Source organism: Pristiophorus japonicus, chromosome 12 (assembly GCF_044704955.1).
Source record: "Pristiophorus japonicus isolate sPriJap1 chromosome 12, sPriJap1.hap1, whole genome shotgun sequence".
In the NCBI taxonomy this organism is placed as follows: Eukaryota; Metazoa; Chordata; class Chondrichthyes; family Pristiophoridae; genus Pristiophorus; species Pristiophorus japonicus.
The window spans coordinates 70,352,279-70,364,471 of NC_091988.1; the positions used below are offsets into that span (position 1 = coordinate 70,352,279).

General features: G+C 49.4%; 2 protein-coding genes across 5 annotated transcripts in view; one reads left to right on the forward strand and one right to left on the reverse strand.

The window, feature by feature from the left end:
- LOC139277322 (uncharacterized) overlaps positions 1 to 8,789 on the reverse strand; it is a 97,999-nt gene extending 89,210 nt beyond the window's left edge. For 3 of the 4 annotated variants that reach the window (XM_070895638.1, XM_070895635.1, XM_070895637.1), the window contains exons 1-3: positions 8,630 to 8,778; positions 7,538 to 7,701; positions 2,354 to 2,592 (exon numbers count right to left, since the gene is read on the reverse strand). In XM_070895638.1, coding sequence (XP_070751739.1) covers positions 2,354 to 2,571 — 218 coding nt within the window. In that variant the 5' untranslated portion in view covers positions 2,572 to 2,592; positions 7,538 to 7,701; positions 8,630 to 8,778. Of the gene's footprint in view, positions 1 to 2,353; positions 2,593 to 7,537; positions 7,702 to 8,629 lie in introns of all 4 variants that reach the window. The other variant, XM_070895636.1, reaches the window with a different exon arrangement.
- A 41-nt stretch (positions 8,790 to 8,830) lies between these two features.
- The window catches only part of cfap100 (cilia and flagella associated protein 100), a 44,001-nt gene continuing 40,638 nt past the window's right edge, over positions 8,831 to 12,193 (forward strand). Inside the window, exon 1 of the mRNA XM_070895639.1 lies at positions 8,831 to 9,101. The gene's annotated coding sequence lies outside the window, so the exon portion shown is untranslated. The remainder of the gene's footprint in view (positions 9,102 to 12,193) is intronic.

Genomic DNA, 12,193 nt, shown 5'->3' on the forward strand with positions numbered 1-12,193 from the left:
CTCAGAGATGCAGTGATCGTGTCCATTTTTAAAAAGGGGAACAAATCCGATTGCGTCAACTACAGAGAAATCTCCCTGCTATCAACCACTGGGAAGGTTGTCGCTAGAGTCCTCCTCAACCGTCTTCTCCCTGTGGCCGAGGAGCTCCTCCCGGAGTCACAGTGTGTATTTCGTCCCCTACGGGGAACAATGGACATGATCTTTGCAGCATGACAACTGCAGAAAAATTGCAGGGAGCAGCGCAGCCCTTATACATGGTCTTTTTCGATCTTACAAAGGCCTTTGACACTATCGACCGTGAGTGCTTATGGAGCGTCCTCCTCCGTTTTGGGTGCCCCCAAAAGTTTGTCAACATCCTTCACCTGCTCCACGATGACATGCAGGCCGTGATCTGTTACAGACCCATTCCACGTCCGAACCGGGGTCAAACAGGGCTGCGTCATCGCTCCAACACTCTTCTCAATCTTCCTCGCTGCCATGCTCCACCTCACTGTCAACAAGCTCCCTGCTGCAGTGGAACTAAACTACAGAACCAGTGGGAAGCTGCTTAACCTACGCCGCCTCCAGACCAGGTCCAAGGCCACCCAAACCTGTCGTTGAACTGTAGTATGCGGACGACGCCTGCATCTGCGCACATTTTGAGGCTGAACTCCAGGATATAGTCGATGTATTCACCTAGGCATATGAAAGCATGGGTCTTACGCTTAACATCGCCGCACAGCACTGCCCCCCAGTCATCAAAATTCACAGCACAGCCCTAGACAATGTGGATCACTTCCCATACCTCGGGAGCCTCTTGACAACAAAGGCAGACATTAATGTGGAGATTCAACATCGCCTCCAGTGCGCCAATGCAGCCTTCGGCCGCCTGAGGAAAAGAGTGTTCGAAGACAAGGCCCTCAAACCTAACACCAAGCTCATGGTCTACAGGGCTGTAGTAATTCCCGCCCTCCTGTATGGATCAGAGGCATGGACGACTTACAGAAGACACCTCAAGTCGCTGGAGATATATCACCAACGATGTCTCCGCAAGATCCTGCAAATCCCCTAGGAGGTCAGAAACACCAACATCAGTGTTCTTGCCCAGGCTAACATCCCCAGCATTGAAGCACTAACCACACACGATCAGCTGGGCAGGTCACTTAGTTTGCATGCCAGACACGAGACTCCCTAAGCAACTGCTATATGCGGAGCTCCTTCATGGCAAATGAGCCAAAGATGGGCAGCGGAAACGTTACAAGGACATCCTCAAAGCCTCCCTGGTGAAGTGCGACATCACCACTGACGCCTGGGAGACCCTGGCCGAAGACCGCCCTAGGTGGGGAAAGTGCATCCGGGGGGGCGTTGAGCTCTTCGAATCTCAATGCTGCAAGCGTGAAGAGATCAGGCGCAGGCAGCGGAAGGTGAGTGTGGTAAATCGGTGCCACCCTCGCCTTCCCCTGACCTGTGACAGGGTCTGTGGCTCTCGTGTTGGACTGTTCAGCCATCAAAGAACTCACTTTAGGAGTGGAAGCAAGTCTTCCTCGAATCTGAAGGACTGCCTATGATGATGACCCCAAAATCAAATAAAACACAAACATAAATAAAAAAACACTTCACTTTTTAAAAATTAATAGAAATTGCATTCATTAAATGTTTTAGAGACAATTTTTTTTTGAAATGTAAAAAAAAGTTTTAATAGTGTTAAAAATAAAATTACCTTCATAGACAGGATTTTTAATATAAAAATAAGTACAGGTTGAACCTCCCTTATCCAGAATTCGCTTATCTGGAACCACCCCATGTCCAGAACCATTCCTGGCCACCGGGTGGCGCATGTGCAGAACTCCGACATGAACAAATTGAAGTCCTTCCTCGCTGCCGACTCCCGCAATCGCTTGCTTGCCACCCCCCACCCCTCCGTCGTAATCTCTCTGCCGTACTCCCAGCCCCAAGCCAGCCAGCCCCGATATCCCCTTGCTCAGTACCTGAACCATCCAATTTAACGTGACCACCCCTCGTCCATAAAAATCCCTTATCCACAACAGGCCAGGTCCCGAGTGTTCCGGATAAGGGAGGTTCAACCTGTAGTAACATTTAATTTTTCAATGTTTTAAAACTCTTATGCTGGTAAAAACAGGCTAAAGGCACGAGTTGGGCAAATAGCCCAAGTCTCCGCCTGCGAATGCCCTTCTCCCGCGGATGCGTGCGATCTGTCAAAAGACATTGTGACACAGCGCACAAGCCGCTTCTCGGCACATGCGCCTTGCGCGCCGAGAACCAGCATTTGTGAGGCCCCTTCGGGTGCGTGCGCATGTCATACCCACCCGGAGAGGCCGCAATTTTCGGGCCAATGTGTACGAGGATAGCAGACCTGTAATAATCAATGAGGAATTCGGCGAGAGATGCGTCGTTCTCGAAATCCAGCTCCAACCTCAGATGCTGCCAGCTTTCGGCCGCCTCGCCGATATGTACCATCCGCTTTCTCCGCATACGGTAGCGCTCCAAACGCCGTTTTTTCGCCTCTTGTGGTGTCAAGTACGGATGGCGGCCACGTTTGGACGAGGATTTAAACGTTACTGTACTGTCCATTTAAGCTTCTCTGAATGTGAACTGAAAAATAACAGAATGAAAGCATGAATGCACAGGGACAGCTGAAGTAATATTTTGTTAGATGTTTCCTCTTGTACCTTCTTACTCTGCTGACGGTACTAACTTTAAAAAAAAAATATAGAAATACAGTTCTAATGAAGATGAGGTAAGGGTTATATGCAGAGAAAAGCGCTCTCTACACTGTCCCATCAAACACTCCCAGGGCAGGTACAGCACGGGTTAGATACAGAGTAAATCTCCCTCTACACTGTCTCATCAAACACTCCCAGGGCAGGTACAGCACGGGTTAGATACAGAGTAAATCTCCCTCTACACTGTCTCATCAAACACTCCCAGGGCAGGTACAGCACGGGTTAGATACAGAGTAAAGCTCGCTCTACACATAGGGATCTTTTGCATCCACCTGAGAGAGCAGACAGAGTCTCGGTTTAACGTCTCATCCGAAAGAGGGGAATCACCAATAGGTTGAAATGGTGCTCGAGGAATGTGATATTTGAACCATTCCAATGCAAGTGTGACACTAGCTCCTCTTGGGATCTTGCTGTATGCTAAATGACTGTGCATTTGCTACACTTCAGTGCGGTTCTGTGGCAGTTCAGCAATGCTGGAGGTGCCATCTGAATTAAACTGAGGGTTCAGCTACCAGTTTAGGTGGATGCCAAAGATCCCGTGGTACTATTCAAAGAATGGGAATTTGTCACGGCTATATTTATCCCTTAATCAACAGCACCAAAAAAGAAAGATCCACTGATCATTTATCTCATTGCTGTTTCTGGGATCTTGTTGTGCATAACTTAGCTGCCATGTTTCCTTACATTACAACAGTGACTAGTTTATTGGCAGTAAAATGCATTGGGACGTCCTGAGGTCCTGAAACGTGCTATATAAATTTAAGTTTAGACCAGTCACTGCAGCTCAAAACAATTGATGCTTTGTGACGAGCTTTTGGATGTTCTGATAGGCAAATCTTGAAAATGCAAGGGCATTTACCTCCAGACTCGTAATTTTATACACCTCAATAAGGTCTTCCTACAGAGCTCCTTCATGGCAAACGAGCCAAAGGTGGGCAGCAGAAACGTTACAAGGACACCCTTAAAGCCTCCCTGGTAAAGCGCGACATCACCACTGACGCCTGGGAGTCCTTGGCCGAAGACCGTCCTAGGTGCATCCGGGAGGGCGTCGAGCTCTTCAAATCTTAACGCCGTGAGCGTGAAGAGGTCAGGCGCAGGCAGCGGAAGGAGCGTGCGGCAAATCAGTCTCACCACCCCTTCCCCCAACGAATGTCTGTCCCACCTGTGACAGGGTCTGTGGCTCTCACATTGGACAGTTCAGCCACCAATGGACTCACTTTAGGAGTGATAGCAAGTCTTCCTCGATTCCAAGGGACTGCCTATAATGATGATGATGCGCATCAAATGACTTGGCTAGTTGAGCCCTCAGCCATGCCTTTGTTACCTCTGGACTTGACTATTCCAACGCATTCCTGGCTGGCCTCCCACATTCTACGCTATGTAATCTAGAGATGATATAAAATCCAGCTGCCCGTGTCCTAACTCGCACTAAGTCTCACTCACCCATCACCCCTGTGCTCGCTAACCGACATTGGCTTCTGGTTAAGCAACGCCTCGATTTCAAAATTCTCATCCTTATTTTCAAATCCCTCCATGGCTTCGCCCTTCCCCATCTCTGTAATCTCCTCCAGCACCCCCTCCCACCCCACCTCCTGAGATGTCTGTGCTCCTCTAATTCTGCCCTCTTGAGCATTCCTGATTATAATCTCTCAATCATTGGTGGCCGTGCCTTCTGTTACTTCGGCCCCAAGCTCTGGAACTCCCTGCCTAAACCTCTTTGCCTATCTTTCCTCCTTCAAGACGCTCCTTAAAACCTACCTCTATGGCCAAGCTTTTGGTCACCTGCACTAATTTCTACTTATGCGGCTCGGTGTCAAATTATTATCGCATAACACTCCTGTGAAGCATCTTGGGATGTTTCACTACGTTAAAGGCGCTATATAAATACAAGTTGTTGTACAATAGTCATGAATTAAGTCATTAACTCCCCTGCCCGCCTTTTCCTTTCTTTCTTCGGGCATCCAGGAACAAGAAGAACAAAAGAAACTCAAGATTCACAAGAAGGGCACTTACTCGGCGCGTGTGACCGCCAGGTACGCCAGCCCGCAAAACATGGCGGAAGAAGCAGAGGAGGGCAGGGAGGCAGAGCACCATGCCAACGTTAAGAAACGCCGCGCTCAAAAGTGACCCGTCCTGGAAGGTCAAAGTCACCAGAGGTGCTACCGTTTCTTTCCAATTGTATGAATTATGTTCCAACTCTAGCCTATTCAATCTTTCCTCATAGCTAAAATTCTCCAGTCCAGGCAATATCCTCATAAATCTCCTCTGTACCCTCTCTAGTGCTATCACATCCCTCCTGTAATGTGGTGACCAGAACTGCATGCAGTACTCTAGCTGTGCCTAACTAATGTTTTATACAGTTCAAACATAACCTCCCTGCTCTTGTATTCTATGCCTCAACCAAGTATCCCGTACGCCATCTTAACCACCTTATCTACCTGTCCTGTTATCGTCAAGGATCTGTGGATATGCACTCCAAGGTCCCTATGTTCCTCTACAGTTTTCAGTGTCCTACCATTTAATGTGAATTCCCTTGCCTTATTAGCCCTCCCCAAATGCATTACCTAACACTTCTCCGGATTGAATTCCATTTGTCACTGTTCTGCCCACCTGACCAGTACACTGATATCTTCCTGCAGTCTACAGCTTCTTCTTCATTATCAACCACACAGCCAATTTTTGTATCATCTTAAAAACTTCTTAATCATACCCCCTACATTGAAGTCTAAATCATTGATATATACCACAAAAAGCAAGGGACCTAGTACTGAACCCTGCGGAACCGCACTGGATACAGCCTTCCAGTCACAAAAATACCCATCAACCATTACCCTTTGCTTCCTGCCTGTGTCAATTTTGGATCCAACTTGCCACTTTGCCTTGGATCCCATGGGCTTTTACTTTCGTGACCAGTCTATCATGTGGGATCTTATCAAAAGCCTTGCTAAAATCCATATACATTACATCAAACGCATTACCCTCATCGACCCTCCTTGTTACATCCTCAAAAAATTCAATCAAGTTAGTGAGACATGTCCTTCCCTTAACAAATCCATGCTGACTGTCCTTGATTAATCCGTGTCTTTCTAAATGAAGATTTATTCAGTCCCTCAGAATTTTCTCCAATAATTTTCCCACTTACGAGGTTGGGCTGACTGGCCTATCCCTTATATTACTCGGTCTATCCTTTCTCCCTTTTTAAACAAAGGTACAATGTTAGCAGTCCTCCAGTCCTCTGGCACCACACCTGTAGCCAGAAAGGATTGGAAAATGATGGTTAGAACCTCAGCTATTTCCTCTTTTGCTTCTCTTAACTGCCTGGGATACATTTCATCTGGACCTGGGGATTTATCCACTTTCAAAGCTGCCAAACCTTAATACTTCCTCTCTCATTTCATCTAATATTTCACACTCCTCCTCCCTGATTGCAATGTCTGCATCGTCCCTCTCCTTTGTGAAAACAAACACAAAGTATTCATTGAGAACCATACCCACATCTTCCACCTCCACACAGATTATTTTTAAGGTCTCTAATAAGCCCTAGCCTGTCTTTAATTATCTTCTTGCTCCTAATGCATTTATGAAACATTTTTGGGTTTTCCTTGATTTTACTTGCCAAAATATTTTCATGCTCTCTCTTTGCTTTCCTAATTTCTTTTTTAATTTTACCCCTGCACTTTTTATACTCCTCTCGGGTTTCTCCAGTATTGAACCTTCGGTATCTGTCATAAGCCTCCCTTTTTTTTCTTTATCCTACCCTGGATGCCCCTCACATCCAGGGGCTCTAGATTTGTTGGTCCCAACCTTTTTCTTTAAGGGAACATATTTGCTCTGAATCCTCAGGATCTCCTCTTTGAATACCTCCCACTGCTTTGTCACTGATTTACTTTCCAGTAGCTGTTTCCAGTCCACCTTGGCTAAATCACATTTTAGCTTAGTAAAATTGGCTTTCCACCAACTAAGAACCTTTATTCCTGGTCTATCTTTGTCTAAATCTAACTGAATTATGATCACTAGCACCCAAATGCTTTCCCACCTGCCCAGCATCATTCACTAAAACTAAGTCCAGAACCGCCCCTATTTGTTCTATTTTGTGGTTTGATAGTTGTAGTTTGTTCTTGTTTTCGGCTCATTTGCACCTCGGTTAACAGCCCGACGGGGTGTTAAATGCTGTTTTTGGGCGTTATGCCGGGCGTCCAGGATATACCACCCGGCCGGAAGATTCGGTTATTAAGTTGCGCCGATGCAAAAATTTATCGCCCCGCCCTCCTTTTTTAGTGTGATAATGATGTCAATCATTGTGCAATGCTGCGCTAGCTCCCCGGATGGAACATTCGGTCATTATAAGCGGCTAGGCATTGCCAGTGGGGATTGCAGGCCCACCTCAGGAGGACGATGAAGAGGAGCCTGGCGAGGCCCCCATTGGATAGCTACCCCATCCATGGGGGAGGCAGCGTGGAGATGCTGCCTGACAAAAACTTGCTTGTCGCCAGCTCGTAATGGACCGGCTCTCCTAGATGGAGTAAACTGAGGGATGGAGCTAATACTGGACATGCTATCTGCCCCTATAAAGGCACATCGCCAGTGAGCATTGGAATGATGCACAAGACACCAATGGCAAATGATGAGTCATAAATTGTACTGCAACAAAGTCACAAAAATGCCCCCCACTAAAATAAAACCATACATTGTACAATATAATGTTGCAGGGCACTAAACAACAATGAAACATCTTTACCGCTGCAAGTTTCGGCTCGGGTGCACAGAGTCTATTGTGCAATGTCTGACTTAACTCCAACGCTCCTCCAACTTACATTTTCGAAACTTGTAGTCGGAGGTGCAAACTATTTTCAGGCACACCACGATTAACGCCCCGAAATCCAAAAAGCCCAAAATGCAGCCCTTTGTGTGCAAAACATTCGATACAGACCCATTTGCAGTTATCCTTCCAGACTGGGGCCTGGGTACGGTGCCAACACTGGAAAAGAAAAGAACTTGCATTTCTATCATGTCTTCCACGACCTCAGGATGTCCCAAAGCGCTTTACAGCCAATGAAGTACTTTTTGATGTGTCGTCACTGTTTCAATGTAGGAAACACGGCAGTTAATTTACGCACAGCAAGCTCCCACAAACAGCAAAGTGACGAATGATCCAGATCATCTGTTTTAGTGTTGTTTGAGGGATAAATATTGACCAGGATAACTCCCCTGCACTTCTTCGAAATAGTGGCCATGGGATCGATGACGTCCACCTGACAGAGCAGATGGTTTAACATTTCATCGAAAGACGGCCCCTCCGACAGTGCGGCGCTCCCTCAGTACGGCCCCTCCGACAGTACGGCACTCCCTCAGTACTGCCCCTCCGACAGTACGGCACTCCCTCAGTATTGCCCCTCCGACAGTACGGCGCTCCCTCAGTACTGCCCCTCCGACAGTGCGGCGCTCCCTCAGTACTGCCCCTCCGACAGTACGGCGCTCCCTCAGTACTGCCCCTCCGACAGTGCGCCACTCCCTCAGTACTGTCCCTCCGACAGTGCGGCGCTCCCTCAGTACTGCCCCTCCGACAGTGCGGCGCTCCCTCAGTACTGCCCCTCCGACAGTACGGCACTCCCTCAGTACTGCCCCTCCGACAGTACGGCACTCTCTCAGTACTGCCCCTCCGACAGTACGGCGCTCCCTCAGTACTGCACTGGGAGTGTCGGTTTGGATTTTGTGCTCGAATCTGTGGCGAGGGACTCGAACACACAGCTCCATGAGCCGGGTACGAGGGTGCTGCCCCCGGACTGGTGGCTTGCGATGGAGGGGCTCACTCACTGGCTGGTAAATGCCCTGAGGCCCAACAGCGCAGGCACCTGGATTGAGGGTGGCGAGGAATAACCAAGTTTAAAATGTCAAAGTGCAGTCACCCCAAATTCCACACTTTCTTCGCACTGAATGCTTGGTAAATTGTAATTTCCCTTCCAACTAAAGTTAACTATGTTTGACTGAGGTGGCCGAAAACCGTTAAACCGCCCACGCACATCTTTGACCTCGCTCGCCGTGACGCAATGGGCTCGTGACGTCACGCGTGATGCGTCATTCGCCCGCTCGCCGATGATGGCTTAGGCTGCGCGCGGGGCTGACATGTTGTGCCAGGGGGCGGGGTTTACCTCTTGCTCCCTGTATAATTATATGTTTTCAGTCCATGTTCGCCTTTTATTTTCAGTCCGCAGAGCCGCTGGAGGGGGAATATCTTAAAATATAAGCGTTTGTGTTGTGTGGGTGGGCGGGCCCGGCTGTTGCTAGGCGACGCGACAATCCTCGGTTGCTGTGGTAATCAAACACAGGCCCGGGAACGGCGGCGCGTGAGCAGCCTGCTGCTTCAGGGAGGCCAAACAGGTAAATGTGAGAGGGACGGGTAACCGGGAGAGAGGCACGGGAAATTGGGAGAGGGTCGGGTAACTGGAGGACGGATAACTCATCAGCAGCATCATAGGTAGTCCCTCGAAATCGACTTGCTTCCACTCCAAAAGTTGTTCTCAGGTGACTGAACAGTCCAATATGGGTGGGACAGACAGTTCTTGAAGGAAAGGGTGGGTGGGGAGTCTGGTTTGCCTCACGCTCCTTTCGCTGCCTGCGCTTGTTTTCTGCATGCTCTTGGCGATGAGACGAGGTGCTCAGCGCCCTCCCGGATGCTCTTCCTCCACTTAAGGCGGTCTTTGGCCAGGGACTCCCAGGTGTCGGTGGGAATGTTGCATTTTATCAAGGAGGCTTTGAGGTGTGTCCGTGAAACGTTTCTTCTGCCCACCTGGGGCTTGCTTGCCGTGTAGGAGTTCCGAGTAGGTCTCTTGCATTGGGAGTCTTGTGTCAGGCTGATCGAGTGTGGTCAGTGCTTCGATGCTGGAGATGTTGACCTGGTCGAGGACACTAACGTTGGTGCGTCTGTCCTCCCAGGGGATTTGCAGGATCTTGCGGAGACATCTTTGGTGGTATTTCTCCAGTGTCTACTGTATATGGTCCATTTCTCTGAGCCATACAGGAGGGTGGGTATCACTACAGCCCTGTAGACCATAAGCTTGGTGCCACATTTGAGGGCACTCTTTTCCTCAGGTGGCCGTAGGCTGCGCTGGCGCACTGGAGTTGTTGAACCTCGTCGTCGATGTCTGCCCTTGCTGATAATAGGCTCCTTTGGTATGGAAAGATGATTCAGCAACCGGGAGAGGGAGGGAAGGGGGACGGGTAACCGGGAGAGGGAGGGAAGGGGGACGGGTAACCGGGAGAGGGAGGGAAGGGGGCGGGTAACCAGGAGAGGGAGGGAAGGGGGTGGGTAACCGGGAGAGGGAGGGAGGGAGGAAGGGGGCGGGTAACTGGGAGAGGGAGGGAGGGAGGAAGGGGGCGGGTAACCGGGAGAGGGAGGGAGGGAGGGAGGGAGGGAGGAAGGGGGCGGGTAACCGGGAGAGGGAGGGAGTAGGATGGGTAATAGGGAGGGGGATGGGGATGGGTAACCGAGGGAGGGAGGTGGGGTGGGCAACTGGGAGAGGGAGGGAAGGGGGTGGGTAACCGGGAGAGGGAGGGGGGCCGGGTAACCGGGAGAGGGAGGAGAGAGGGAAACGGGTAACCGGAAGAGGGAGGTGGACGGGTAACCCGAAGAGAGAAAGGGACAGCTAACTGGGAGGGGCGGGGGGCGGATGGGTAACTGGGAGAGGGAGGGAGACAGGTAACCGGGAGAGAGAGAGAGAGAGAGAGAGAGAGAGAGGGCAGGAGCGGGGCAGGCACTCACACTGAGCTCTCTGCCCCATAGTATCATGGTGTATTTGCCTTTAATCTTTTTTTTGACCATAACCTTTCCAGCAATATTTGTCGTAACCCTAAATGCAAATTGTTCTTATTTGCATGTATCCAGTAAGTCTAGCTCAAATATGTTTTGTGTGGATTGGATTGGTCTTCCATGGTCGAATGCGCTGCAGCTCATGATATTGTCACCCGACTGACAATCTTGTTTTTTATTCATTCACGGGATGTGGGCGTCGCTGGCAAGGCCGGCATTTATTGCTCATCCCTAATTGCCCTTGACACGATGATAGTAAGCTGCCGCCTTGAACAACTGCAATCTGTGTGGTGAAGGTGCTCCCACAGTGCTATTAGGGAGGGAGTTCTGGGATTTTGACCCAGCGACGATGAAGGAACGGCGATTTATATTTCCAAGTCAGGATGGTGAGTGACTTGGAGGGGAACGTGGAGGTGATGGTGTTCCAATGCCCCTGCTGCCCTTGTCCTTCTAGGTGGTAGAGGCCGTGGGTTTGGGAGGTTCTGCCGAAGAAGCCTTGGCTAGTGCTGCAGTGCATCTTATAGATAATACACACTGTAGCTATGGTGCGCCAGTGGATGTTTAAGGTGGTGGATGGGGTGCCGATCAAGCGGGCTATTTTGTCCTGGATAGTGTCGAGCTTCTTGAGTGTTGTTGGAGCTGCTCTCATCCAGGCAAGTGGAGAGTATTCCATCACACTCGTGACTTGTGCCTTGTAGATGGTGGAAAGGCTTTGAGGAGTCAGGAGGTGAGACACTTGCCTCAGAATACCCAGCCTCTGGCCTGGTCTTGCAGGGTCTGTGAGGCTGAGTACCACACAATGGGCTCAAATTTCTCCAGGAGCTGCCTCACTTTTTTTGGAGCAAGTAGCTTTTTTTGGAGTAACTTAAAAATCGCAAATTTCCCCATTTAACTTGCTCCAGTGTAAGTCAGGTTTTTTTTTTCTCCAAAAGGGGGCGTGACCAGCCACTTATGCCTGTTTTGGCCATAGAAGCAAATTTTGGCCAGCTAAAAGTTACTCCAAACTAACTTAGGCCAGTGTATGTGGCCACTTTTGTAGGCACAGAAAAACCTTACCTACATTTAAGAAATCAGCGCAGGTAGCCAGAGATAGGGGTGGGAGAAGGTGAATTAGAGAATTCTAAAGCACTAAACACCTTCACAGCATCAGCACAACATCTTCAGCACAACATCATCAAAAATAAAGGAAGGAGAAATCAGCTACTGAAAATAGAGCAGTCCTGCCTTGCCGACTGCAGAACGCATTGGCTAGCCCTTCGGCTAGGGCTAGGGGCGGCAGGCACACATGACTGTAGGGGTGAGGGATGATTTTTTTTTTACAGTTCCTAAATGTGTGGTGATAATGGAACATGATTCAGTCTTAATGCAAAATATATTTTATTGGAAAGTTTACAGTGCACTTCAACAACAGCAGCAACAGCAAAGAAAGGCTGCACCCATCCCTCACCCATATCTCGGGAAAAGTGCACTTCCTCATAGTGTCGGTGATGGTGGTGGGGGGGGGGGGGCCTGGCTTGGATCTCACCGGTGGCTGGTGCGTGGATTGAAGTGGGAGTGGCATTTGCGTATCCGGCCTTTGTGCACTAATTGCAGCAGCTAGCTCCCTCATGGTATCTGCCATCGTTTGCACACCTTCTGAAATGCCCGCCCTCAGTTCCTGTCT